This window comes from Zalophus californianus, chromosome 7 (assembly GCF_009762305.2).
Source record: "Zalophus californianus isolate mZalCal1 chromosome 7, mZalCal1.pri.v2, whole genome shotgun sequence".
NCBI classification, from domain to species: Eukaryota; Metazoa; Chordata; class Mammalia; order Carnivora; family Otariidae; genus Zalophus; species Zalophus californianus.
This window is the reverse complement of record NC_045601.1, coordinates 58,598,128-58,624,131: the sequence shown is the minus strand read 5'-3', so window position 1 is coordinate 58,624,131 and position 26,004 is coordinate 58,598,128. Positions and strand designations below refer to the sequence as shown.

General features: G+C 35.9%; 1 protein-coding gene and 1 pseudogene across 1 annotated transcript in view; one reads left to right on the top strand and one right to left on the bottom strand.

Moving 5' to 3' along the window:
* GRIK2 (glutamate ionotropic receptor kainate type subunit 2) overlaps positions 1–26,004 on the top strand; it is a 676,248-nt gene that overhangs the window by 420,248 nt on the left and 229,996 nt on the right. Inside the window, 1 exon segment of the mRNA XM_027602788.2 lies at positions 1,400–1,513. Coding sequence (XP_027458589.2) covers positions 1,400–1,513 — 114 coding nt within the window.
* Positions 18,897–19,700, bottom strand: LOC113927131 (annotated as a pseudogene).

The window sequence follows — 26,004 nt, the reverse complement described above, 5'->3', positions numbered from 1 at the left end:
TAACCAACTGAGCCACCCAGGTGCCCCTAGTTAATGCATTTTTGAAAAAAATATACTTGGGTTTGCACTTAACATACAACTATTAGAATGGCATATCTATTCTTCTTATGAAGTACAGAAATTACTAATGTTTCTATAGTTGTGTTTCTCCAATTAGAGGGAGATAGACATCTTAATAGGTTACTAAGAAAACTATGGAAATGAAAAAAAAGGATCAAAAAGAGTAAATGTGATGAAATATAAAAAATAAAAATAAAAAGGATCATTATATTTAAGTTGGATAAGATTATGCTGATTAGACCTTTGTTAGCATATTTAGGTAGACCAGGGTAAATATTACCTGCTAAATCAATGTCATTTTAAAATTATTTAATTTATATATGAAGCTTTATTTTAAAGACAAACTGATAATTGATAGTTTTCCTTTCCTTTGAATAAGCATATTGGGTAATTGGCTAAAGGGATATGGAAAACGAAGTTTATTATCCATGACTCCTAGGTTTGAGAGGGTGGAGAATAGAACTACTGACTCGAATCTTCTTTTGCCTCTGTTCTTCTTCAGTGCTGACCATCATTATATGGCAGGGTGATGGTGCCGGTGTACATAAACCACCCAGTATATGCATTCAGTGGCATCCTATGCTTATATATGTCTCCCAGAGGTGTGCTGTTATCATCCTATAGGCTGTATTCAGGGGGGTATAAAACATCTGAACACTGAGAATATATGGCCTAATTATTAGAGAGTATTAGTTAAATTAAAGTATATATTAAATAGCAAACAGGGAGAAGTATTAGAATAGGTTGCTCCGATGAGATTGTGCTCTAATGTTTCCTTGGAGTATTTTGAATGCTCAAAGGTGTATTTGTAAAAGCTCCAAAGGTAATAATTCTGGGTATGATTTTGCCCTATTGGAGGTCATGCAAAAACCATTCAATGCCGCTCTTAAGTTTGCCTTCACCTATTAATTTATCCTGGATCCCCAGGGTTTACTCTGTCTTTTAGCTTTGTCTATATAACATGGCATGTTATCTTTGTAATGAGAGGATGAGATAGATCCATTACAGTAAAAGATATGCACTATTAATGAGTTTCTAGCCAGCTATCAAGGTATAATCAAATGTGGTTTATCTTGGTGAATGAAAGTTTGAATGGAAAATTAAGCTCCCATACTGACTGTAGAGGTACAGTGGATCATTTTGTTCTTTAATGTCACACTTCACTGGACACACTTCACAGAGCAGTGAATCATGCTTAAAACAAGCACCCTTTACTTTAACGACAGCAGATAATGCAGCAGAGGTGAATAATAAGTGTTAGCCGTCTTAACTTTCTCTTGCAGTACTATCTCCCAGGTGCCTGATGGACAATTTACAAAGTCCATATGCTATTTTATAGATTGGAACTTGGGATCCAGCCAGTGGCCTGAATATGACAGAAAGTCAAAAGGGAAAGCCAACCAACATCACAGACTCCTTATCTAATCGTTCTTTGATCGTTACCACCATTTTGGTAAGTATTTGCTTTTCCATTTTTTTTAGATAAATGTAGATAAACATGGAAGTGGATTAAAAAGAACATTATAATTTGAACGGGGAAGAACAAAATGTAATGTATTTTGCAGTTATTTAGCAATTACTGTATAACAGAGGAGTCAAGGTTAATTTAGCCACAATTTTATTATATTAGTCTTCAATGATGTAACTTATATTAATGTTTGGGCTGTTTATGTTGATTAATAATACAGCTTTATGTATTACTAGAAATCATTACATTTCTGCAAAATTAGGTACCAATGAAGAATTTTCAATGTTAAGATTTGAAAAATGTATTGACTTGCAGATGTATAAATAAGTTATGTGAGGGACTGCATGTGAACTTTACTTCTGCTTTCATCTCCTGCAAATATATGTTAGAGGGCATGTCATTTATTTTTCAGGATTTTTTTCTATTATCATTATATTTCAACCTTGCTTTCAATTGTTTTCATCGTGGAAAATCACTTTTGGTTTATTTATCTCTCTAATAAAATTAAATATGACAAGTACTTTTTTAAGCCAGAAAAATTTCACCAGCAACAGACTTAATACCAATGCACTGGGTATTTTTACACCTTTTATAATTATATATCTTAAATAGATCACACAGTAATATTTACCTATTCCTACAATGCCATTTGAAATGGGAATTTTAATTTTAGAATAATCAAGGAGCTCTTATATTATTAAGTCAGTACTTTCTACCTACAGAATAAGCTTATCAGTGCTAGTTCTTGTGTCTTCCCAGGTAGCCAATAAGAATGGAAGATTAATGTTCAGAACAACCCACCACACACTTTTAGCATTTGTATAATTTCTAAATTTGATTTAAGGTGGCAGATCAAGCCAGGAGGAATTCATAATCTTGTCCTTTTATTAACAATGAGGGACGTCAGATCTCTCGGCATGTCAAAATAAAATAACTTGGGTTAAAGACTCTTGATAATGAAGCAAAGCTGGTAATCATGAAATGACAGTGATGGAAGTTCATGAGTTTTTTTAATCACTCCCTTGCTGAGAACCTCAGTGAATACTTGCTCCCTATCCATCATATCCAAACTTTCTAAGTTCTCTTTGTATCTCCCTCTTTTTTTTCAAAGGTACTCTCATACCCACCAATTTACTGGCCTTGTTTTTCAGTTGAAATGCTTCCACAAGATGCTAATACATCTCTTTTCTGCCTGTATGTCCTGGATCGCATTTCCTCCTGCTAGGACCATTGCAGTAACCATGTAACCATCCTTACTGCTGACAGCCTTCTCCTTCTACAATGCACCCCACTCTTCATTATAATAATCTGTCATTTTCCTGTTTCCCTCCTTGTAAGTCTATAGTGAATCACTATTGACCATTAAAGAGTGCCCCAAATTTTGACCCTGATGTTCAAGACCTTCTATAATTTTATCTTCTCCCACCTTTCCTTCCTTATTTCCTATTATTCCCTTTCAGTTAACCTACTCCCATGATTGTGTTAGCCCTGTTCCTTTTGTCTATAATATGTTTCTCTCCATTTCTGAGATATTTTTGTACTTGTCAGTACTTTATATTATTTAGAATTAATATTACATTATTCTTTTCTTATTTCATGTACGCAATATTTCTCCAAACATCACTGACCATTTCTTTGAGGCATAGGCTCTGACTATGTCTCCTATCTTTACATCATATGTGTCTCTACAATGCTCATAATGAGTGCTTTATAAGAGACATCTGTAGTCTTCAGCAGTTGGCACTTCTTTTGGTGTTCTCCTTGATCCAGCCAAACTCCCAGATACATCACTTATCTTATGGCTCCAAAACTTTGCCCAGTTCTTTACATTTCCCTGTGAGAATCCTATTCATCCTTCCAGACTCATCTCAAATGACAACCACTCCATGAAACTGATCTCTCCATTAAGTTGTGTGTATGTCGTTGGGGGTTGTGTGGGGTGGGGGATGTATACTTTAAGTATCATAAGACTCTATTATGGCACTTACTAGGCACTGTTTTTTTTATCTTAAAAATAGGTATATATCTGTGTGTCCATTTGACATGAATCTATATAAGGCCAATGATCAAATTTTATACTCTTTTGATATTTTAATGTTAGAGAAAAGTGCCCTACGCATAGCAAGCACTCAAACATTTGTCAAATTAAATTAAAAAAACAGTATTTAATTAAATGGAAAGTTAGAAGAAGTAAGCCACTTTTGAATGATTATACTTAAATATTTTTCACCTTGAAGGTTAATGCAAACTTTTTGTCCAAACAAAGCAGGTGACTAAGACTATCCATATAATTTCTCAGTCTTAACTACTTAGGGTTGTTTTATAAGAAGTATTCAGGTATTTTTCTCAATCATGAACAATTTTGTGTCTATTGATAAACAAGTTGTATTTAACCTTAGTTTCATATTAAAGCCAGGCATAAAGTTTTTAAAAACGCATTTGTACCCAAAACACATTTCATACCTTTTGAAACAGTATTTCTGAGCTTTGGACTTTGGAAATCTTCATTTTTAAAAAAAATTCCACAAGTAATTCTGATCTATAGCAATGATTGAGAACAACTGCTCAGATCATTACTCTGTGTAACTAAGATGTAAGATCAACTGTGGAGCAATACACTAAGCTTACATTTCGAAAGAGAATTATTTCTATTTTATTATTTTATTTTATTTTATTTTTTGTTTTTTAAAGATTTTATTTATTTATTTGATAGAGAGAGACACAGAGAGAGAGGGAATACAAGCAGGGGGAGTGGGAGAGGGAGAAGCAGGCTTCCCGCAGAGCAGGGAGCCTGATGCGTGGTTCGATCCCAGGACCCTGGGATCATGACCTGAGCCAAAGGCAGACGCTTAATGACTGAGCCACCCAGGAGCCCTGAAGTTACTTCTATTTTAGAGTATGTCCCTCTGTTGGTCTTTAAGTGATTCTCATATTTATTAAAAGGAAAGTCACTTTGTTTTTATATCACTTAGTGAAAAAATTCTTGTTCTGGATACTCTGATTACAAAATATCCACAACCAAGAAAAGAATAGATTTTAAGAGATTAGTTACTTTACTTAGTAAGCATTATACTTGATGTAATTTACTGATGTTTAATTTATATTTTATAAGGAGGTTATGATCATTTGATTTATGTTTAGTTATTTTGTTTTTTATTCTCTTGGAAAAATCTCAGAGGGGATTCTGGCTGTGTTGTGAATAATGATATCTCCGCAAAGAGAAGTTGTGGAGATACCAAAGAGAAGTTCACTGTGCTTCTTGTTCAATATATTTATTGTGTGTCTTAAGAAAAAACAGTGAAGTATTCTAGGATTTGGCATTATCAGTGTGCTAATCATAATCAGTTCCATTTCTCTTGAATTTATTTTTATTCATTCTTTTATTTAACAAATATGTATTGAACGATGATGACACGCTAAAAGCTTTGTTTGATGAACAAAATAGACATGGTGTCTGCCCTCAGGGAGCTTAGAAAATGGTAAGGATTCATAGGGAGGGTTACACACACATTTACACACACGCACACACACACCAAACCTTTTGCTTAAGATATAAGGAAAAGATAAATGGGTTAATGCCGTTTACAGGATAATCCTGAGTTATACTGGGAGTCAGGAGTGAAAGGACTAGTCGGGTAGGCCTCCTGTAGAGGAGTAGATAGCAGATACCTGAAGTTTGAGAAGGAATTAGCAAGCTAAAGAAAGAGAAGAGTGTTCTTGGCAGAGAGAATAGGATACTCAAAGACCCTAAAGCAAGAAAGATCTCCAAAAATTTGCAAAATGGAAAGAAGACTAAGATGGCTGGGGATGGTGCCTTGGTACGCTTCTCAGCTTTATAGAGTAAGATCACATAGTCCATTACAAAAAAAAATAGCAGACATTTATTGAATTCCTGCTACATGCTAGACCCTGTTCAAAGCACTACTCATGTATTTATTTGGTTAATGGTCAAAATAACCTTTTGAGGTAGATACCATTATTAATATTATTACAATTGATATAGCTAATGTCCTGATTGCCTAAAGAGCCTACTCATGGGCACACAGCTAAAACGTAAAGTAGTGTGATTTCAACCCATGGTTTTAGCCAACTTGAACAATGAATACTATGAAATGAAGTCTAGCAACTATAGTTTCTGACCAAAATAACATCTTGATTGAGAATTGTTCCTCTAAAGCAACACTTCTTATCCAGAAATCCCACATATGCTAGAGCACTGTATTAATATCATGGGTGTATCCTCAAACATCTAGACGTTCCCCTCTGTAGAGGCCAAGATTAGACTATGCTTGGTTGGATATTTTGCCCCTCTCATTTCTCTCCTCTTTTAATGTAGCACTCAGTTTTCTTTCAGCCGCTTTAAACCATAATTTCAGATTTTTCTGGACAATCTGGACACCTTATTTTTTCTCTTTTAGAATTGAGATTAAGCAACTTGTTTATAAATATCTTTTACTCCCCCTCAACAACAAAACCTATGCCCAATACATTGTATGGGTGCAGTATATGGTTATATCATGGAATAATTCATTTTAGAAAGCCTAAAACATTTAAAAAATGTTCATTATTTTTTAAAATTTTGAATGAAGATTTATGATATCATATAATTTGGAAATTTATATAACTTTACCTGCAGTTCTGGACCTAAAGCTTCAGTCTACTCATGTCCTCTCCTTTTTTTTATTTTTTTATTTTTTTTTATTTTAAAGATTTTATTTATTTATTCATGAGAGACAGAGGGAGAGAGAGAGAAGCAGAGGGAGAAGCAGGCTTCCAAGAAGCAGGGAGCCCGATGCGGGACTCGATCCCAGGACCCTGGGATCATGACCTGAGCCGAAGGCAGACGCTTAACCATCTGAGCCACCCAGGCGCCCTCCTTTTTTTTTTTTTTTTAAGATTTTATTTATTTATTTATTTGAGAGAGAGAGCATGAGCTGGGGTGGGAGGGGGTGTGGGGGGAGAGGGGCAGAGGCAGAAAGAGAAGCAGACTCCCTCCTGAGCAGGGAGCCCGACATGGGGCTTGATCCCAGGACCCTGAGATCATGACCTGAGCCTAAGGCAGATGCTTAATGACTGAGCCACCCAGGCACCCCTCATGTCCTCTCCTTAATATACTTCATATTATCGCTTTGATCTTCAAATTTCAAGTTCAGTTGCTATTAAAATTCCCTTGCTTAACTATGGAAAGAGCCAGGATGTCCATCAACAGATAAATGGATAAAAAAGATATATCTATCTATCTATATATATACATATATATAGATATATATATATACACACACAATGGTATATATATACAATGGAATATTATGCAGCCATCAAAAAAACCACAAAATCTTGCCATTTGCAACAACATGGCTAGAACTAGAGGGTATTATGCTAAGCGAAGTAAGTCAGAGAAAGACAAGTATTATATGATCTAACTGATATGAGGAATTCTTAATCTCAGGAAACAAACTGAGGGTTGCTGGAGTGGTAGGGGGTGGAAGGGATGGGGTAGTTGGGTGATGGACATTGGGGAGGGTATGTGCTATGGTGAGCGCTGTGAATTGTGTAAGACTGATGAATCACAGACCTGTACCTCTGAAACAAATAATACACTATATGTTAAAAAAAAAAAAAAAGAAAGTAGGAAGGGAAAAATGAAGGGAGGAAAATCAGAAGGGGAGATGAACCATGAGAGACTATGGACTCTGAGAAACAAACAGAGGGTTCTAGAGGGGACGGGTGTGGGCGGATGGGTTAGCCCGGTGATGGGTATTAAAGAGGGCACATATTGCATGGAGCACTAGGTGTTATATGAAAACAATGAATCATGGAACACTACATCAAAAACTAGTGATGTAATGTATGGTGACTAACATAACATAATAAAATAAAATTAAAAAAAACACTTAATGTAGACTGTTACTTTTACAAGAAAAAAAATTCCCTTGCTTTTTATGTTTGTTGTTATTAATGGATCTAAAAATTTAATCTTTTTATTTATGAGGATTTTATTTATTTCATAGCAACATTAAAATATAAATTCCTAATCACCAAAAATACTCATTGTGAACAAGACAGAGAGTGCTCTTACTTACTTTTTGAGATTATTTATTTATTTATTTATTTTTACATAGAGTGCTTTTAAAGAATAGTATGTGCTTTACTCTTCAGTTTATAATCTGATTTTGTTGTGCTTACTGTTATGGATCCACTAGCTAGGGCAGTATCAGGAGACTGAGTATTTAAGTTCATATAGGGAATGCCTGTTTTCCCTCTGAGTTCTCGGTTTGCAGCAGATTTTTTCAAGCCTGTCTAAATATGGTGAGTGCTTCCCACTGTGCTGCTCCTGTATAATAATTGATTTTTGTCCATCAAAAGATTACTAACACTTAAATGCCACTGTACATGTTTTTCCCTTTGTGTAGCACTTCGGTGTACAAATGACTATGAATGTGCTTGCATCTGCAACTTGTCTTTTTTTTTTTTTTTTAATGTTCCCAGCACTTCCTGGAGGGTTATATAGTTCAGTATTCAGTTTACTTGCTTAGGCTTGTAAAGCTTTATTGTTGCAGCCCACAGATACAGGAGGCTTATCTGGGAGCAAGCTTCCAAGGACAATGGGAAGGTTTCACGGTACAAAAGACGAAGTGACCGAATCATCTCCTAAATGGTTCTGCAGCTTCTTCTATAATATCAACAAAAGCAGATTTCTAGGGCTTCAAATCTGCCACTGCAAACATTTTCCCTTTGAGTCTTCTCTTTCCATTGTTACAGAAGGACTGTCAAGCACGTAGTTCTTTAAGTTGCTAGCATCCGGGCTTGGAAACCCAGACACTGCAGCTTCACAAATAAAAAGATTTTCATTCTTAACAACCCCCCACCATTTCTAAGCAGTTTTAAACATGTATTGTGGAGATAAGATCAAAATAATTTAAGAAAGATATAGTAAATATCCACACTCAAGTACTACGTAAATGTTAACGTCTGAGATGAGAGTGCCTCATTCAAACTCAGACTCCTCTGACCCGACTCCTGCAACTGGCTTGTTCAAAGGCAACCAAACCTTTCCTCACTGTATTTTTTCTTCTGTTTCAGGGATCCTGCTGGCATTACATTTCTCTCTCTCATTCTTGCTTTAACAGCTCAATGTATTTTATTTCAAATCAGTATTAATATTCTCTTAGACCTCCAGATCAGCTAGATAAACTTATACGACTACTGGTGGTGGTACCGTAGAGAAAGAAAGAAAGAAAGAAAGAAAGCTGTTTTAATGTGAAATTAGGCATAATTTTTTTAAGACTTTATTTTAAAGTAAACAACCAATGTGGGATTCGAACTCACAGCCCTGAGATCAAGAGTTGCATGCTCTACCAACTGAGCCGGCCAGGCACCCCAAGGCATAATGTTAAAAACCTAGGGTCTTAGTCTTTAAAGATTTTATAAGTGATCAGCATCTCCTTTTTTTAACCACATAATATCTCGTACACACACACACACGTACTTCTTTCATTCTTCTTTATTAAATCTACTTTACAGATGCCACCATAATAAAGATCCTTAAGTATTTTTATTTTGTTGTTCTATTCTTTTTCATTGCCAGCAGTATTGTCAATACTGTAATTTTGTTGAAGCTTATTTTATTATGAACAATGTATTAAGTTTGGTATGGAAGAATGAATAAAGAAACCTGAATCTCTGGTTCAGTTTAACTACAGCAAGCTACATGGAAATGCAGTATTTTTGCTCTAGTTTTCCCATTGTCAAAGATACTGTCACGATAGAACCATGTAAAATTATACGATCTCAATTTTAGCTGCAGCTTTGTTCTGAGTGGATGTCCAACATCAAACTCAACATGCATCAAAACTCCTTCTTCAATTCAGGCCTTATCATACCTCTTCCTCCTCTATTTCCAAACTCTATTTTTGTGTCCAGTACTTTTCTATTCCCTCAAACCAAGGATTTGTTTCTTAGATACCTCAGTCTCTTTAAACCCCATATTCACAATGTAGATATCAAAAATAATAATAATAATAAAGATGGATTATTCTAAGACAATTTAACAAAAGAAGTGAGTCAAGGAACAATTTGAACTAGTCAGATATGGTGTGTTCATGGGTACTATGGAATGGGAGATTTATAGAGTCTCATCTGAGAGACATAGTACCTGTGGGGAGGGGGCCAAGATGATAACATTGAAAACTCAAGTATGAGATTTATTGGGGGTGGATTACATGATAGGCGAAACAATTGAGGAATGTGGATGAGAACTTCTGGTTAAAGCTAAGGGATGGGCATTAGCCTTGTCACAGAGCATAAGGGTGTTGGGAAGGAAGATAGTGAGCTCTATTTAGTCATCTATGAATGGAGATGTTGGAAATACATTTTTTGTAGTCAAACCTTGATTATTCATGTAAGGAGCTAATGAATTAGATTCAGAAATGAGATGCAGTTTAGAGATTAGCTAATAGGTACAGTCTCCTTTCCCATCAAACCTTTTACTGGAAGAGCAGTGAAATGGCATATCTGATTGATTTGAGCTTGAGGTTTTCTTTTTTTCTTTCTTCTTTCACTTAGGAATTAAGCTAATGAAATATTTAAAGGCCAAAATACAAATACCAGTAGAAAGACAGTAACAGCCAAAATCTCCAGTCTAAACTGATAATTCAGTCAAGTGACAGAATTAAATGGCAGATCAGTATTTATTAAAATATGAGTGATAATCACTAACCCAAATCCTCCCTTAAACACTTATTGCTCTGACATCAGTATCTTTCCTGAAATATTGGTGAACAGCACAATGAACAAAACTCTAGCCCTTTCCTTAAAAGTTAACTTCAACATATTACCCAGTTATTATTTCTATCAGATTCGCTACAATTTCAAATGATTATATGTTACATTTCAGGGAGAAAGATGTCCTTTCATGTTCCCAAATCCCAGCAGATTTTCTGTAGATATAGAGTTAAAACAAAAACTTTTCTTGGAACAATAATTATGGCCAATAAAGACTTAGATTTATTTTTTTGTACATTATGTAAATTCTTTGTAGTTACACTTCTGAAAGTAGGTAAACACAGTTGGCTGCAACTGAGACTGTGGTGATTATGTCTGCAGTAGTATACTAAAGGATCTGTGTGTGTGTGCATCAGGTGTTCCAGAAAATGTCTTTGCTTAATAATCTTGCAAAACAAAATCAAAGAAAGGAAATGAAACTTCGTCGGTTGCCTCAGAATGCACTTAAATTCTGAAAAAAAAAAGTGAAAGGTAAATAATAAATATGGTGTATTCAAAAGTTATTAAGGTGGAACTGGAGGGTATTATGCTGAGCGAAATAAGTCAATCAGAGAAAGACATGTATCATATGACCTCACTGATATGAGGAATTCTTAATCTCAGGAAACAAACAGGGTTGCTGGAGTGGTGGGGGGTGGGAGGGATGGGGTGGCTGGGTGATAGACACTGGGGAGGGTATGTGCTATGGTGAGCGCTGTGAATTGTGTAAGACTGTTGAATCACAGACCTGTACCGCTGAAACAAATAATACAGTATATGTTAAAAAAAAGAAGAAGAAGAAGAAGATAGCAGGAAGGGAAAAATGAAAGGGGGAAATCGGAGGGGGAGACGAACCATGAGAGACTATGGATTCTGAGAAACAAACTGAGGGTTCTAGCGGGGAGGGGGTGGGGGGATGTGTTAACCTGGTGATGGGTATTAAAGAGGGCACGTATTGAATGGAGCACTGGGTGTTATACGCAAACAATGAATCATGGAACACTACCTCAAAAACTAATGATGTAATGTATGGTGATTAACATAACATAATAAAAAAATTATTAAGGTAAAACTTTGCTCTACAGGCCCACTGCACGGTTTTGTCGGTGCTTTACCATAAGTTCCAGATTCTAAGAGTTATTCGTTTTCTCTCCAGGAAGTTCATGTGAAAGTGCCTTTTTAATAACGTCTTGAGATATTGAAATGAGGTTTGTTTTCCAGTCAAGAGAACAATAGATAAGCACATGTGGAGTTTCTCTCCATGGTAGTTTTTGATCCTAACAAACCAGTCATCCTTAGTAGTGCCTTTTCTATTAAGTTGTTCTGATGGTAGCTGCTAGGTTTTTTCAGTTTTTTTTCCTCCTGGTGTTCTCACTTCCCATTGTGATAACCTGTAGTGCACCCAAGGCTTCTGACATGAATGTTAATTAGGGATAGCAGAACTCAGACTTGAAGAGCCACAGTGAAGAGAAGGAATTTGAAAGACCAGGACTCAGACAATGGCAAGTCCTTTCTTAACTCTAAAGCAGTAAAAAACACCACAGTTGGAATGGCAGAGGCTAAGGGAAGAAAGAAATAACACTGTCCTGCCAATGGGGTATTAACAATCAACTGTGCTGTTATTTGTGCTGATCTTTTGCTTATTTTTGTTGGTCATTTCTTGGGACTGTGAATTGGAAAATATTGTTAGCCTGTCCAGTTAAGTTTCTACATATGTTTCCAACATTTAGAGTAGTATAAATCATTAAATTGTAATGAAATACTAGTACTTAAACCAATCCCCTTAAATCTATAATCCCTTTCCATTTTTAAGATCAAAGCTTACTACATACATTTTATGAAACTTCCTTAATTTAGCTAAGAAAAAAATTACAAGACTATTTTAGAATGATTAAAATGTAGTTTGGACAGTGGTGGTAAGGAAGTAAAATTACAAGCTTGAAATTGTCTGCAGACCTTGGATAGTATAAGAAGTTATAAAACCAAATAGTCATTGATCTTTACAAATGTTAATGATACTAGATGCTTGTTAAATGTCATCAGGTTTAAATTTTAAATTAAAGCAAATGAATACCTTATAAATGAATCATTTATGTATAACATAACAATTTTCACTTCTGATTTTTAAAAAAAACACTTTATAAAACATGATCACCTAAATAAGCAAATATATTTCATTCCATAACATTGATAGAGAATTCTATTTTTTAATCATCTTCCAATTATAAGATTCAGTTTCCTTCATCCTCATTAACCAAAAGTTAGCTAATTAAAAATAAGCCTCCAAAAATCTCTATTATTTTTCACCATCATAATAAATGTTTCCATGAAATTTTCTTAAATAACAAAAAATATATATTTTTGAAGAAATTTAGGGTGAATATAATAACAACCAACTATTTTCAGAGGAAAAACATGCTAACCATTTGAAGTTAGAACGTGAGAATATCGCTTCTTTATTCTGCTCGGAGGTGTTTGACTATGGCTTGGCTTCTCACCTGGCAGATGGCCTGGCACCCCTATACCAGCTGTGGAGCAGACACAAGGGCTGGACTCTTGCTTTAGAAGAGCTACTTACAATGTCTTGGGTCAGATCTAAATAAAGCAAAACAGAAAATAAAGCAGAACAAAGCATAGCATTCCCCTTCATTAAGAACCTGGTTTTCTGTTTAGGCTTGTCCTCTATTTTTCATCTTTAATTTTCTCTGTCAGTATTGGAGTTCCTTTTCTAAATTCCAGTGTTGGTTTTATAGTGTAAATTGTTATAATTGTCTGCAAATTTGTAATCGAAGTACTCACTAGATATTTATAATAGAAGCGATCTTCATCACCACTGTAAAAGATACACTTCCTCTTAACTTTCCAATAAAAGTTTCAGGAGAATGCAGGAAAAAAAAATCAACTTAAAAGCAGCAAAACCATAGTGATACATAAACTAAAGTTAAAAGGAGACATATGCCATAATTTCAGTAGAACATCCATCAAATAGAGTTTATGGGGACAGATTGCTGATCATTTTCTAAAATAGCGTGTTTGTGGACCCTACTTATGAGTTCAAATGATGGGATTTTATGTTTTTATGCCAAAATTATAGGAAAATAGTTTATTTTACATTTCCATTACCTTGAGTCACTTTGTGGAAATATTTCTATATTTAAGAGATCTATAATTAATTATCTTTGGTAGTTTAGAAATTTAATCATATGTCTTATAGATAGCTAAATTTCATCTCTCCCTTTACTAATTTTTTAATTGCTTTTGTCTGTTTTATTTTTATTTGCATTTGATGAGAACTTCATTCTCTGACACTGTTTTCCTTATTTTAGTGGTATTTTTTCTTATTATTATATGATAATAGATTTATTCTCAAGAAGACTTTACATACCTCATTTTCAAGTTAATTATTTTTCAGGAATTACTGAATACATTGGTTGTCTATACAGGTTATCATTAATTTTTCTAGTTATACTTATTATTCTGATGAATGTATTAATTTCTGAATGATAATCATAGTTGTATTCCAGAGATAAACTGTATTATTGGTTGTGACTGAAACATATTTCAGTGGATAGCTATGTTTTATTTGCTATATTGCTTTCAGGTACTATTTGGTAGTGACTGCTCCATAGTTAAGGGATCTAACCATCTTGTTAGCTTGTTATGTCAGTGTTATTCTAACTTCACTTAGGAAGACTGGAACTGATTTCTCAGCATTCGCTATGCTCTAAAGCAGCCTGCATATCATGAGATCATTTGTTTCATAGGTTAAAAGTAAAAATTCCACACTATTTAGATATTTTCTGGAAAGATTTCTGAAATGTTAGAATTTCTTTTATAGCTATTGACCTATTCATTTTATTACTTTTTTTGAATCAATATTATATTGTACAGTGATATATATCAAGGTATTCACATTTATTAACATATTTTCACATAATGTCATTATACCAGTTTTATATTCTCTACTGAGTCCCTTATGTGAAATTCTGTGTTTTTTGGTTTTTTTAAGATTTTATTTATTTATTTGATGGAGACACAGTGATAGTGGGGAACCCAAGCAGGGGGAGTGGGAGAGGGAGAAGCAGGCTCCATGCTGAGCAGGGAGCCCGATGTGGGGCTCGATCCCGGGACCCTGGGATCATGACCTGAGCTGAAGGCAGCCGCTTAATGACTGAGCCACCCAGGTGCCCCGAAATTCTGTGTTTTTAAATTTTTTTTTTCTTAGAGTTGGTTAAGTAAGAGAGCTTATTTTATTATTGTGCTTTTACTAAAAGATGTCTATAATTTAGTCATTTCCTTTCTTTCCTATTTACTGCTTCACTTACTTTTTTTCTATTTCCTTATTTTCCTTCTGCTTTTCTTGTGTTTCTTGGTTGTCAATTTTCTAGCTTTTTATTATTTAAATGTTCCATTTATTTATTTTATTTTTAATTATTTAATGACAAATTCATGTAAGGGCTAATTTTTCTCTGAAAAGTACTTTGAAGATTCTTCTCCTTCTCCCTCCTCCTTTCTTCTTTTTTGTTAAATGAAAGTAGCATAGCTTTATGGTTAGCAGAATGCTATGGAGTCAGGCAGAACCTTCATCTCTCAAACTGCACCAGACTTTGAAATTCAGGTAATAGTCATTAGATAATGCGTTTAAATAATATGTTTTCTGAAAATTCTTTTTAAATTCTACACAGTTCTTTACCTGTGTTGAGAGAAACTTAGATTTTACTTAGTTTTACTAAATGCAGTGTTTATGGTCTTTTTAAATATCACCTTTGCCATTTTTAGGGCTATTATTTGGTGTCAGGAAGTACTTTTTCCTTTTTTTTGTTTAATGAAGAGTATGTGTTTGCTAATTTTCATCCTTTCCATAAGTTACATGGCAAAATGGCTAGAATATAAAATTCTTTTTTTTTAAGTTTTTATTTATTTATTTGAGAGAGAGAATGGGAGAGACAGAACACATGAGAGGGGGGAGGGTCAGAGGGAGAAGCAGACTCCCCGCTGAGCAGTGAGCCCAATGCGGGACTCGATCCCGGGACTCCAGGATCATGACCTGAGCCAAAGGCAGTCGCTTAACCAACTGAGCCACCCAGGAGCCCTAGAATATAAAATTCTTAAATTTTTCAAGATTTTTTTTCTTAAAAACACTTGATATTTTTTTCATTGATATAATTCTCCTTTTCTGGTTAGACAGTTTTATTTTCCACTATTTAATGTTTAAGAAACTGTTTCTTCCTTTATTTTTGTGATTGATTTTTATATATTTATTTTGGCCAGGGTGGGCCTAAGTAAAAAACTTATTTTAGGGGCCCCTGGGTGGCTCAGTTGGTTAAGCGTCTGCCTTCAGCTGGGATGGAGCCCCACATTGGGCTCCCTGCTCAGCAGGGAGCCTGCTTCTCCCTCTCCCTCTGCGCCTCCCCCAGCTTGTGCTCTCTCTCTCTCTCTCTCTCTCTCACTTTCAAATAAATAAATAAAACCTTTAAATTTTTTTAAATCAATTTACAGCTTTCTATGAAAATATCACTAATTCATCTTCAAATGCTCTTACCATGCTTTAAAAACCTTCTGTTAGTATAGGTAGAGGTATCAGATTACCTAGGAGTTTCTTCTGTGTCTTTGGAGGCATATTTTGAAGCCATGTGTTCTGCTGCAAATTGATCTTCTGCGGTAGGCCTCTTACCCAGCTGTCATCCTGGGACTTCCTTTCACCATCATCCTGAAAATTCTATTTGCCTTTCTTCTTTACTGGAACCCCACTTCCTGGATCCTAGGATTTTTTATTTTTTAATTATTTTTTAATTTTGTTAGAGTATGAGCTGTAATAACATCCTGAGAAAGGTCACATGAGAGACACACATTTTAGCCCTTGTATATGGAAAAACATTGCCTCCTGTGGATAGAATTACAGGATGAATTCTGTGGGCTGCATTACTCCATTTGTCTTCTCCTCCTGTTGCAATCATTCAGATGTGCGTGGTCATTCTGATCCCTTTGGATCCTTTGTATGTGGACTGTATTTTTCTCTCCTATGGACAATTTTAGGATCATCTCTTTATTCCTGAAGCTTGGAAATTTCACAAATAATATGCTCTGGTGTGTGGAACTTTTTTAAATTAATCTTTTTGAGCATTCTCTAGAGTCTAGATCCAGGCTATCCAATTATACTAGCTGAGAGTCACATGTAGATGTTGAACATTTGAAATTTAGCTAGGTTGGATAAAGATGTGTGGTTAGTACAGAATAAACACTGCCTTTCAAAGATTTGATATTAAAAAAAGGAAAAGATTTCAATTTTATATTGATTATATGTTGAAATGTAATGTTTTAGATATATTAGGGTAAATATAATATACTATTAAAATTAACTTGGGCGCCTGGGTGGCTTAGTTGGTTAAGTGACTGCCTTCGGCTCAGGTCATGATCCTGGAGTCCCGGGATCGAGTCCCACATCAGGCTCCCTGCTCAGCAGGGAGTCTGCTTCTCCCTCTGACCCTCCCCCCTCTCGTGCTCTCTATCTCTCATTCTCTCTCTCTCAGATAAATAAATAAAATCTTTAAAAAAATAAATAAAATAAAATTAACTTTACCTGTTACTTTAACTTTTATTTTTAATGTGGCTACTAGAAAATTTTAAATTTAAATATGTGACTCCTATTTGTGGCTTGCATTATATTTCTATACAACAGTGCTGGTCCAGAATCTTTCTGGGATCATTCAATCTGGAAACACAGGTTCTTCAGTTCTCAGATATTTTTAAATATTATTTATTTAATAATTTCCTCTTTGCCTTTTTCTCATTGTCTCTCTCCCTCCGGATCTGGGTTAACTGAGTATTACACTTTTCAGCACCACATAAATGACAGTTTTTTTTGTTTTGTTTTGTTTTATTTTTATTTATTTATTTATTTTTTCCACTCTTGAAATACAGAATTTTATTTAGAAACTGTTTAAAGTAGAAAAAAACCCTGTCAAGAAAGACCAGGTGGAAAATGGGTTCCCAATAAAATGGAATCTTAGGGCAACAAAAGTCTAAAAGGCCACAAAAGAAAAACAGCACCACTGTTATTTGAACAATAGCTAGTTACTTGCATTTTTTGGCATTGTTAATTACCGATTCTGGGTTTTCCTCTGAATTCCACACAGAACATGCACTACACAACAATTTTATCATAAAATATCTGCTTTCTACACACATTTTAGGACAAGCTACCACCAGGAACAAATCAATACAAATACATCAGGGGCTGAACAATCTCAGTAGTGGGTGATATTTTTATCAGATTTTGCAGAATTCTGCCAAACAAAGGAACTGAATAGGCTAGGGGCAAAGCAAAGGAGGAAGAGTTAAGGAATGAAATATTTTAAATATTAGTAATTAATTCAGACATGGTACTGTATCTTCTGTAAAAGAAAATTAACATTTAGTAACACCCTAATGAATTTTATCTCCAAAGAGATTAGTGCACTGGCAAAGTATTCCGATAACAGTGGAGGGCCGTGGACAGCAGGTACCGAGGACACCCAGCCTTGTAGGTCCCAAGGTAGCGATGGCCTTCACTGGTCACTCCCTCTGCCCGAAGTCCGGAAAGAACTTGCAGCGTGACCACCTGCCTGCTGAACTTACACTCTAAGCAGCAAACTTTAAGGAGCCAAAGAGGAGTCCCCAGTGGGCGAGGGGAGCAGAGAAGAGAAACATGTTCAATGTAAACTTAAAAGACAGTAAAATGGGACACGACCCCCATTCAAATCCCAGAGATGTGGGCAAGTCCCCAAAAGTAGTTGTTAGATTTAAAAACTGGACATACCTCATTTCCCAAGAAACACAATATGTAGAAATTTCAGGGATAACTGGAAAAATCATGAGAAATGTTCAATGAAATTCAAGCTCTTCAACTCAAACATCCCAGGACTGAAACACACCCTCTATTCATCCAGGCAACAATGCCTCTTACTTCTTAGAGCAAGGATACTATTGGTCAAGGACACCAAATGGCTTTACAGAGCAACGTTTTAAACTTTCCTTTTGGGCCAAGGTCTAGGTCTTTGAGGATTCAAGCAGCCCTGCAAGGCCTGTGAACAGCAGATTCCAAAGGTCCAGAGGTCTGGCCCTTCTTCCTTCCCAGATACAATGTCAAAGATGTGAAATTTCCTGTCATGTTACATTTTATATTTTGAAATATGGAAGCATATTTTAAATACTCTTAAGGCATTTATTTATTAAAACGTTCTCTGCCAAGATTTCACATTAGCTTAAAATTCAAATCAGTCTTTACATTTCTCTACTGAGGTTTCCACCTCAGTGTATCACATAAAAACACCTTCTCCAGCACTCAGTGTTACCAGCGTCCACACGGTGAGCCCCATGGTCAGCCTCTTTGTTCCCTAGGTGACCCAACTAGATGTTAATACTGCTCTGCTACAGGGTAAAAGCTCCTAACTCAAACTAATTGGAAAAGGGGTGAAACTTCTACAAAGTGCACTTTAAGAAGAGGTACTGTTTGCTCATGAGAAGAAACCAGTGAGTCCTCTGAGAATAATAAAAGGGGGTATTTTACAGTTAAGCACATGATTTGGAGTGAAGAATTCGGATGTTGCTCTGCTGGTCCAGGCCGTTAATACGCTTCTTGCTCCTCCTGTGGGCCCCCTTCATCAGGTATCACAAAGCATCTGTGGCATACAGAATGTCCACGATCCTCTGCAATACTGGATTGTTTTTCCCTCTTGTTCTCCTGACAAATCAATTCAATGTTCCTTAGCTTTCCAAAATAGAAATCTCTTTCTTTCTCCAAGTCTTCGATGGTAAGTTTCAATACATTGACCTGCTGCATCAGTTCCGCTGCTTCGTCATCCCCGTTGCCCACACCAGGATTCTTTCGCACCACACCAGGGCCAGCCTTAGGGGTTGCAGTAGTTCTGTGTGCTGCAATGGGCCTCTGTGGAACTGCACTGCTAGAGCTGAGAGGTTTCTTCGGTTTGTTCAGAGCTGGAGCAACAAAGGAGGGAGCCACTGCAGTTTCTTGACCTTGTCTGGAAGCTACGGGGTCATAGTCTTTTCCATCATAGTTTGCATCAAAAAACTTCTTGAACCACTGAACAAATTCAAAATTGTCCTGAAACTTTCCTTTTACTAATTTGTCCACAGGAATTATTTTGTCAACACCCATTCTCTTAAAACCTGCTTGTAGTATTTTGAAGTTCTGGACGTATTCATGTTCTAGCTTAGCCTGGAATTTCACTTTCTTCAAGGCAATGGAGCCAGGGAACAGCATGTCCATAAACTGCCAGTAGGCAGCCCCTGAGCACAACTGTTTGATCTTCGTCAGATTCAGCTGCAGAGACTCATTGATCCAGGCCAGCATGTCATGTCGACTTAGGTTATCACTGGTGACTGATGTTGAATATACATTCACTGCCATCGGCTCTCATCGGGACTGCATCTACGGTCTGTGCCCAGCTTCGGTTATATCTTCGTCTCATTCAAACCGCCCGACTTATTTTTATTTATTTTAAGATTTTTTATTTATTTGTCAGAGACAGAGAGCACAAGCAGGGGGAGTGGCAAGGCAGAGGGAGAAACAGGACCCCTGATTAGCAGGCAGCCAGATGTGGGACTATCCCAGGACCCTGGGATCATGACCTGAGCTGAAGGCAGACTGAGCTACCTTGTTTTGATGTTTTTTTTTTTTTTTTTAAGATTTTTTACTTATTTATTTGAGAGACAGAATGAGATAGAGAGAGAGCATGAGAGGGGAGAGGGTCAGAGGGAGAAGCAGACTCCCTGCTGATCAGGGAGCCCGATGTTTTGATGTTTTAAATGTTGATGCGTAGGTCCCATACCCAAACATTCTATTTTAATTGATGAACTCCTTAAACATTAGTATTGTCCGAAATCTCCCCAGATGATAATAATCTTCTAATTTTATCATGTAATTTCATCTTGTTTATTTTTAAATTCTATTTTCTGAAAGAGTTCCTCAACTTTAGCCCATCAATTGTTGATATATATAAAAATTTTATATATTATATATGTAAATTTTAATTAATTAATTATTATTTAGAGAGAGAGAGAGAGAGCATGAGCAGAGCAGAGGGAGAGGGAGAGAGAGAATCTTAAGCAGACTCCACACCCAGTGCCGAGCTCTTGTGGGGCTCGATCTCACAACCCTGAGATCACGATCTGAGCCAAAACCAAGTCTGATGCTTAACCAGTTGAGCCACCCAGGCACCCCTGTTTATACTTTTAAGACAATTTTTTTAGAGCAGTTTTAGGTTCCTAGCAAAATTGAGAGGAAGGTACAGCGATTTCCTATATACTTCCTGCCCCCACACATGGACAGCCTCTCCCATTATCAGCATCCCCCACCAGAGTGGCATATTTGTTCCAATTGATGAACTCTCACTGACACATCATAATCACCCAAGTACATAGTTTAAATTTCAATTCTTTCTTGGTGTTGCACATTCTGTGGATTTGGACAAATGTATAATGACATGTATCCACCATTGTGAGTATCATATAGAGTATTGTCACTGCCCTGCAAATAAGTGCTTTGCCTGTTAACCCCCTACCCAACTCCTGGCAATCATTGATCTTTTTATTGTCCCCATAGTTTTGTCTTTTCTGGAATGCCATATAAGTGGAATCATGCAGTATGTGTGGTCTTTTCAGATTGGCTTCTTTCACTTACAAATATTCATTTAAGAATCTTCCATGTCTTTTCATAGCTTGGTAGCTCATTTCTTTTTAGTGCGCTTTATTTATGTTTACCTCTATTTTTAATTTTGAAGAACGTTTATACATTCTGATTTTTTAGTAGCATTGATTCATTATATTTACTTTTTTTGAAGTTTTTTTCTATTCCTTATAGTGTTTCTTTATTTGTGTTTTTATTTTTCTGTTTTATTTCTATCTTGATGTTAGAGGCTCCACTCAAATTTTCTCAAATGTCTATTCACACTTTAGAGTAAGGCACTATAATGGGAATGTTTTGGGAGGGAATCTGGCCTTCCAACTGGAGGGTCTGACAGATACCTAAATCTATGTATCTGTTCTCTATGTTGCATAATTTCTGAAAGGAATCCTACAGATTGGCAGCTAGCATTCTCAATTAAGGGAAAACAGGCTAGAGAACTTACTTTTGACTGGTGCAAACTTCTTAGTTTTCTGTTGTCTTATATTTAATGTCAATTCTTTCAAAATGATAGGTGGAGTTTCTTCATCAATTCATTATAACTCTGAATATTTTTTTAAAGATTTTATTTATTTATTAGAGAGCGTGAGAGAGAGAGAAACAGCATGAGAGAGGAGAGGGTCAGAGGGAGAAGAAGGCTCCCCGCTGAGCTGGGAGCCCAATGTGGGACTCGATCCCAGGACTCCGGGATCATGACCTGAGCCGAAGGCAGTCGTTTAACCAACTGAGCCACCCAGGTGCCCCAACTTGGTATATTTTCAAGAAATAAAATTAAGAAGGTCATGAATTCTAGTGGATGAGTAGACCAACTTGACTACCCTTCCCTGCCATTGTCAAAACACTATGACAATGACGGAACGGTGGTGCCACCTACATCTAACAAGAAAACAGACTGAATTTTGTATCCATAGTTTTCCATTGCAAGAGGCCATTCTTCTTTTTCAAATAGAATTCATTACAACATTTGGCCCTCCTTTTTCACTCTGCTTGACAACTTACTTCTTAAGAGCCAAGTATAACAAGCTTTATCTCTTAAGTACAATGAAGCCATTTTTTGATGATATGGTTATGCCTTTTTTCCAGTGTTTTTACAACATTTTTACACTACTGGTTAAGCTCCACACATAATTGTCTGTACATATGTGATTCCATGCCCTCAACTTTTGGCAAGACTCTTATTCTTTTTTTAATTAACATATAATATATTATTTGTTTCAGGGGTACAGGTCTGTGATTCAACAGTCTTACACAATTCACAGCACTCACCATAGCACATACCCTCCCCAATGTCCATCACTCAGCCACCCCCTCCGTCCCACCCCCCTCCACTCCAGCAACCCTAGTTTGTTTCCTGAGCTTAAGAGTTATGGTTTGTCTCCTTCTCTGGTTTCATCTTGTTTCATTTTTCCCTCCCTTCTCCTATGAGCCTCTAAGACTCTGTTATTTTTACTGTTCACTGTTGTGAGGTTATATTTGCCCATAGCCTCAGAACTACTTTAGTAAGGAGTTAGGAGAGGTGGAGCTAATGCTTGCTTTTCACAAGTCTTTGAGATTCATAAATAACTGTATGTAGTCCACTACAGATAGAGAGCAAAGAATGTGGAAGAGAAATTATGAATGAGGGTGAGCAGACAGACAACAGAATTGAAGAGTGGAAGTTTTATAGGTCTTATGAAGAAATTTAGATTTTAATCTATTCAGAATGAGGCAATTTTGAAAGATTTTAAGTACATAAGGAATATGATCAAGTCAGGACTTTAAAAAATCTCTCTTAGAATTGGAGATAGAATTGTAGTTTATGAGATAGGATTTGGTGAGAACAACCAAGAGAATATTACAAGAGTGAGAGCTGTTAAGGTCTGAACTATGGCGATATCTGAAGGGGTGGAAGGGAAGGACATCAGATTCAAAAGATATATGGGGTGGAGAATGGGGGCTATATAGGAACAGTTTACAAATTGAAGTTTAAAAAGAGATCAGAGGTTAAGAAGACTTTTATTTCCCTGATAAACATTGCTGGAAACATAATCGACATAAAAAAGCAGAGTTGGGATAATAAAAGATGAACATATTACATTTAAATGTCCTATGGTGTATTTATCTGGTTAGCAGTTAGATATATAGTTCCATAGCTGAAGAGAACAATCTGGACTGGAGATGAGATTTGGAGTTACCAAAATAGATATGGTTGCCATCATGAATATAGGTGATATTGTTCACTTAGAGAGTACATGTGAATTATCAGTGAATCTACACCACTGCACATTTCTTTTCTTTTCTGATATTTCTATGGATTATCTCCTAAAACTTGCTGTATTCTTTCTGGCTAAACAGCTATACATTCAGAGCTTCCCAGGAAAATGAAGAGTCTGGGATAGAAAAAAAATACACTGTCTTTTGAGTCAGGCTCAAGAGTGCTTTATTCATATTGATAAGGGGACAATCATGAGACTTTCAAGACCCATAAGACCTAAATTATATCAGGTACCCCCAACCTAATTTTACTTTCTGATCAATATCTGATTATCAGGTTCTGATCTTTGCATTTTCAATCACAACTTGATTACTTGACATTGATTCCTAATTGCTTCCCTTTATTTGAGATTTAACTGGTACTTCTTATGACAGACTATATCCTAACCCCACCACAATGACTCAAAAAGGAAGATACAGACCTCTTATCCTGGTAGAAAATGTATACGAGTTTTGCTTTACTAGCATCACTAAAGTGATTTCCCCTAGAAATCCAGAATAACAGATGAGTCCCCAGGTCCTTATCCATTCATCAGTCAATGTATTTCATTAACTGCATTCCTCATAAGACATTTATGCCATTAATTTATGTCATTAATTAGATGCCTAAACAAGAATGAGTATTGAGTCCTATAAATTGTATGTTCTGAGCTCTCTTAGCTTTGGTTCTATGTAGTAATTAGTTAAAAAAATAAACTCATGAATTTGTTTTCACCATCTTGTTTGAATAAACCAATATTGGACAAACAAACAAACAAAATGGTTTTACCACTTCATCTGAAAACTAATAGAAAAGAAATGTCTTTGCCACATTGCTATTTGGACATTTCCTATTATATGCAGAATATTTTATACTTCATTCAAATGTGACTAGAATCACTGACCATAAAATATTTGCTTATAATATGTCACAGCTTTGCGTTCTTTAAGAAAATCAAATTTATATCTTGCCTTTTGAACTTCTAAATTTGCAATTTTTGGCAAATATGGTGCTCTCTGACATTACAGACAAAATACTCCTTCCATAATACAGTGAGCACTTTCTATGCCCTATAGCAATATTCATCATTTGGTTACATCAGAATTTCATAGTATGCTCCACTGTTCTGATAGGTATGTGATGAGGAACACACTACAACTATTGTGTGGTTAAATAGTTTTTGGGAAAATATTGAGTTAAGGTAAATTCATTGGGTTTCTTTATCACTGAGTCTTTAGTAAGTTCATATGTATTGTGGGTATCTTAAAGGAATGAAAATACATAAATTTCCAAATATTTTTAATTGAAGAATGTTTTGTGGAAAACAAAACTTGTGGGTTAATTTCCCAGAAGAATATACTGTGGACAACATTAGGTTAGACCATATTAACTTTGAAGTCTATTGATAAATATGATGAAACTTACTTACATATGCAAATTCATGAACTATTTAACCTACTAATGAACAGCAGAGGAGCAGACTATTTCTAAAATGAGTTAATATTTGGTATCTGAATTGAATACCTAGTTGAGAAAGCGTTTTTCTGCAGGTTGAAGGGACAAATGGCAGTCAGAAAATCTAGGTTTGAATCTTGAGTCTGCCACTTAGTAGATGATCTGCCTTGGGCAAATTACCATAACTTTATAATATGGGTAATAATATGCAACTTGAAGTATTATAAATAATAACTTGAAAAATATATACCATAGTTCCTGGTACAAAATTATCAGCAAATGATAATATTAAATGGGTACAAAGTAATCTAAAAATTAAAAAGCAATGAATGGTCCTCACATTTACTATTTTCCCCCAGGGCTTTATAACATCTTCCTTTTAAGAACCATCATTCTTCTTCTTCAGGCCATGCACCAGTAAGATTCTTCTCTACGACTTTTCTCACTTCATTTCTCTTGCCTGAACAACTCTTACTTCTCCCCATTTATCTAATGTGTACTCATTCTACAACCCATTTTTCGGGTGGCCTTTTCTCTAGGATAATTTATCTAACTTCCTTAGGGACATCTTGACTTTCCTTTTGCTCACATCTAATGGTCCTTTTACCTATATAATTTATTTCTTAGGCACTTACATGAAAAATGTATCACTAGTTTGCATTTTTTGTGCAAGTTCTCTATTTTCAACTAGATTAAAAGGTGCTTAGGAAAAGCAACTTCTGTTTTACAGTAGGTATATTCTTTTAATGATAGGTAGTCAATAAACATTTGTTGATTTTACTGATTACAAAAGGGCAGTAGCTGAAAGCTCACCATCCATTATGTAAAAAAGAACTTTCAGCAGACACATGCTGCTAACTACACTGACCATTGATGGATAATTCTCATTGCACAAGGACTTTCTCTTATGACTGCTTTACAGGCATGTTCAGGAGTCTTGAAGAAGTTGCCAGTATCTGTTCAATTTTGGGGAGGCATGAAGGTAGAAAGCCAGTTAGTATTTTTTTTTTTAAGATTTTATTTATTTATTTGAGAGAGAGAGAGAGAGTGAGCGAGAGAACATGAGCAGGGGCAGAGGGAGGGGGAGAGGGAGAAGCAGACTCCCCTGATGAGCAGGGAGCCCTCTGCAGGGCTCAATCTCAGGACCTTGGGATCATGACCTGAGCCGAAGGCAGATGCTTAACGGACTGAGCCACCCAGGTGCCCCACAAGTTAGTATTCTAATTCCTTTTTAAATCATCATATTTCCACTCTTTTTGGAGAAATGTAAGTAGAGCTTGAGGATAGGTAATGTTGGGTGCTTTCTAAGACAAAGAGCCTTCAAACTCAAATTGTTGCACT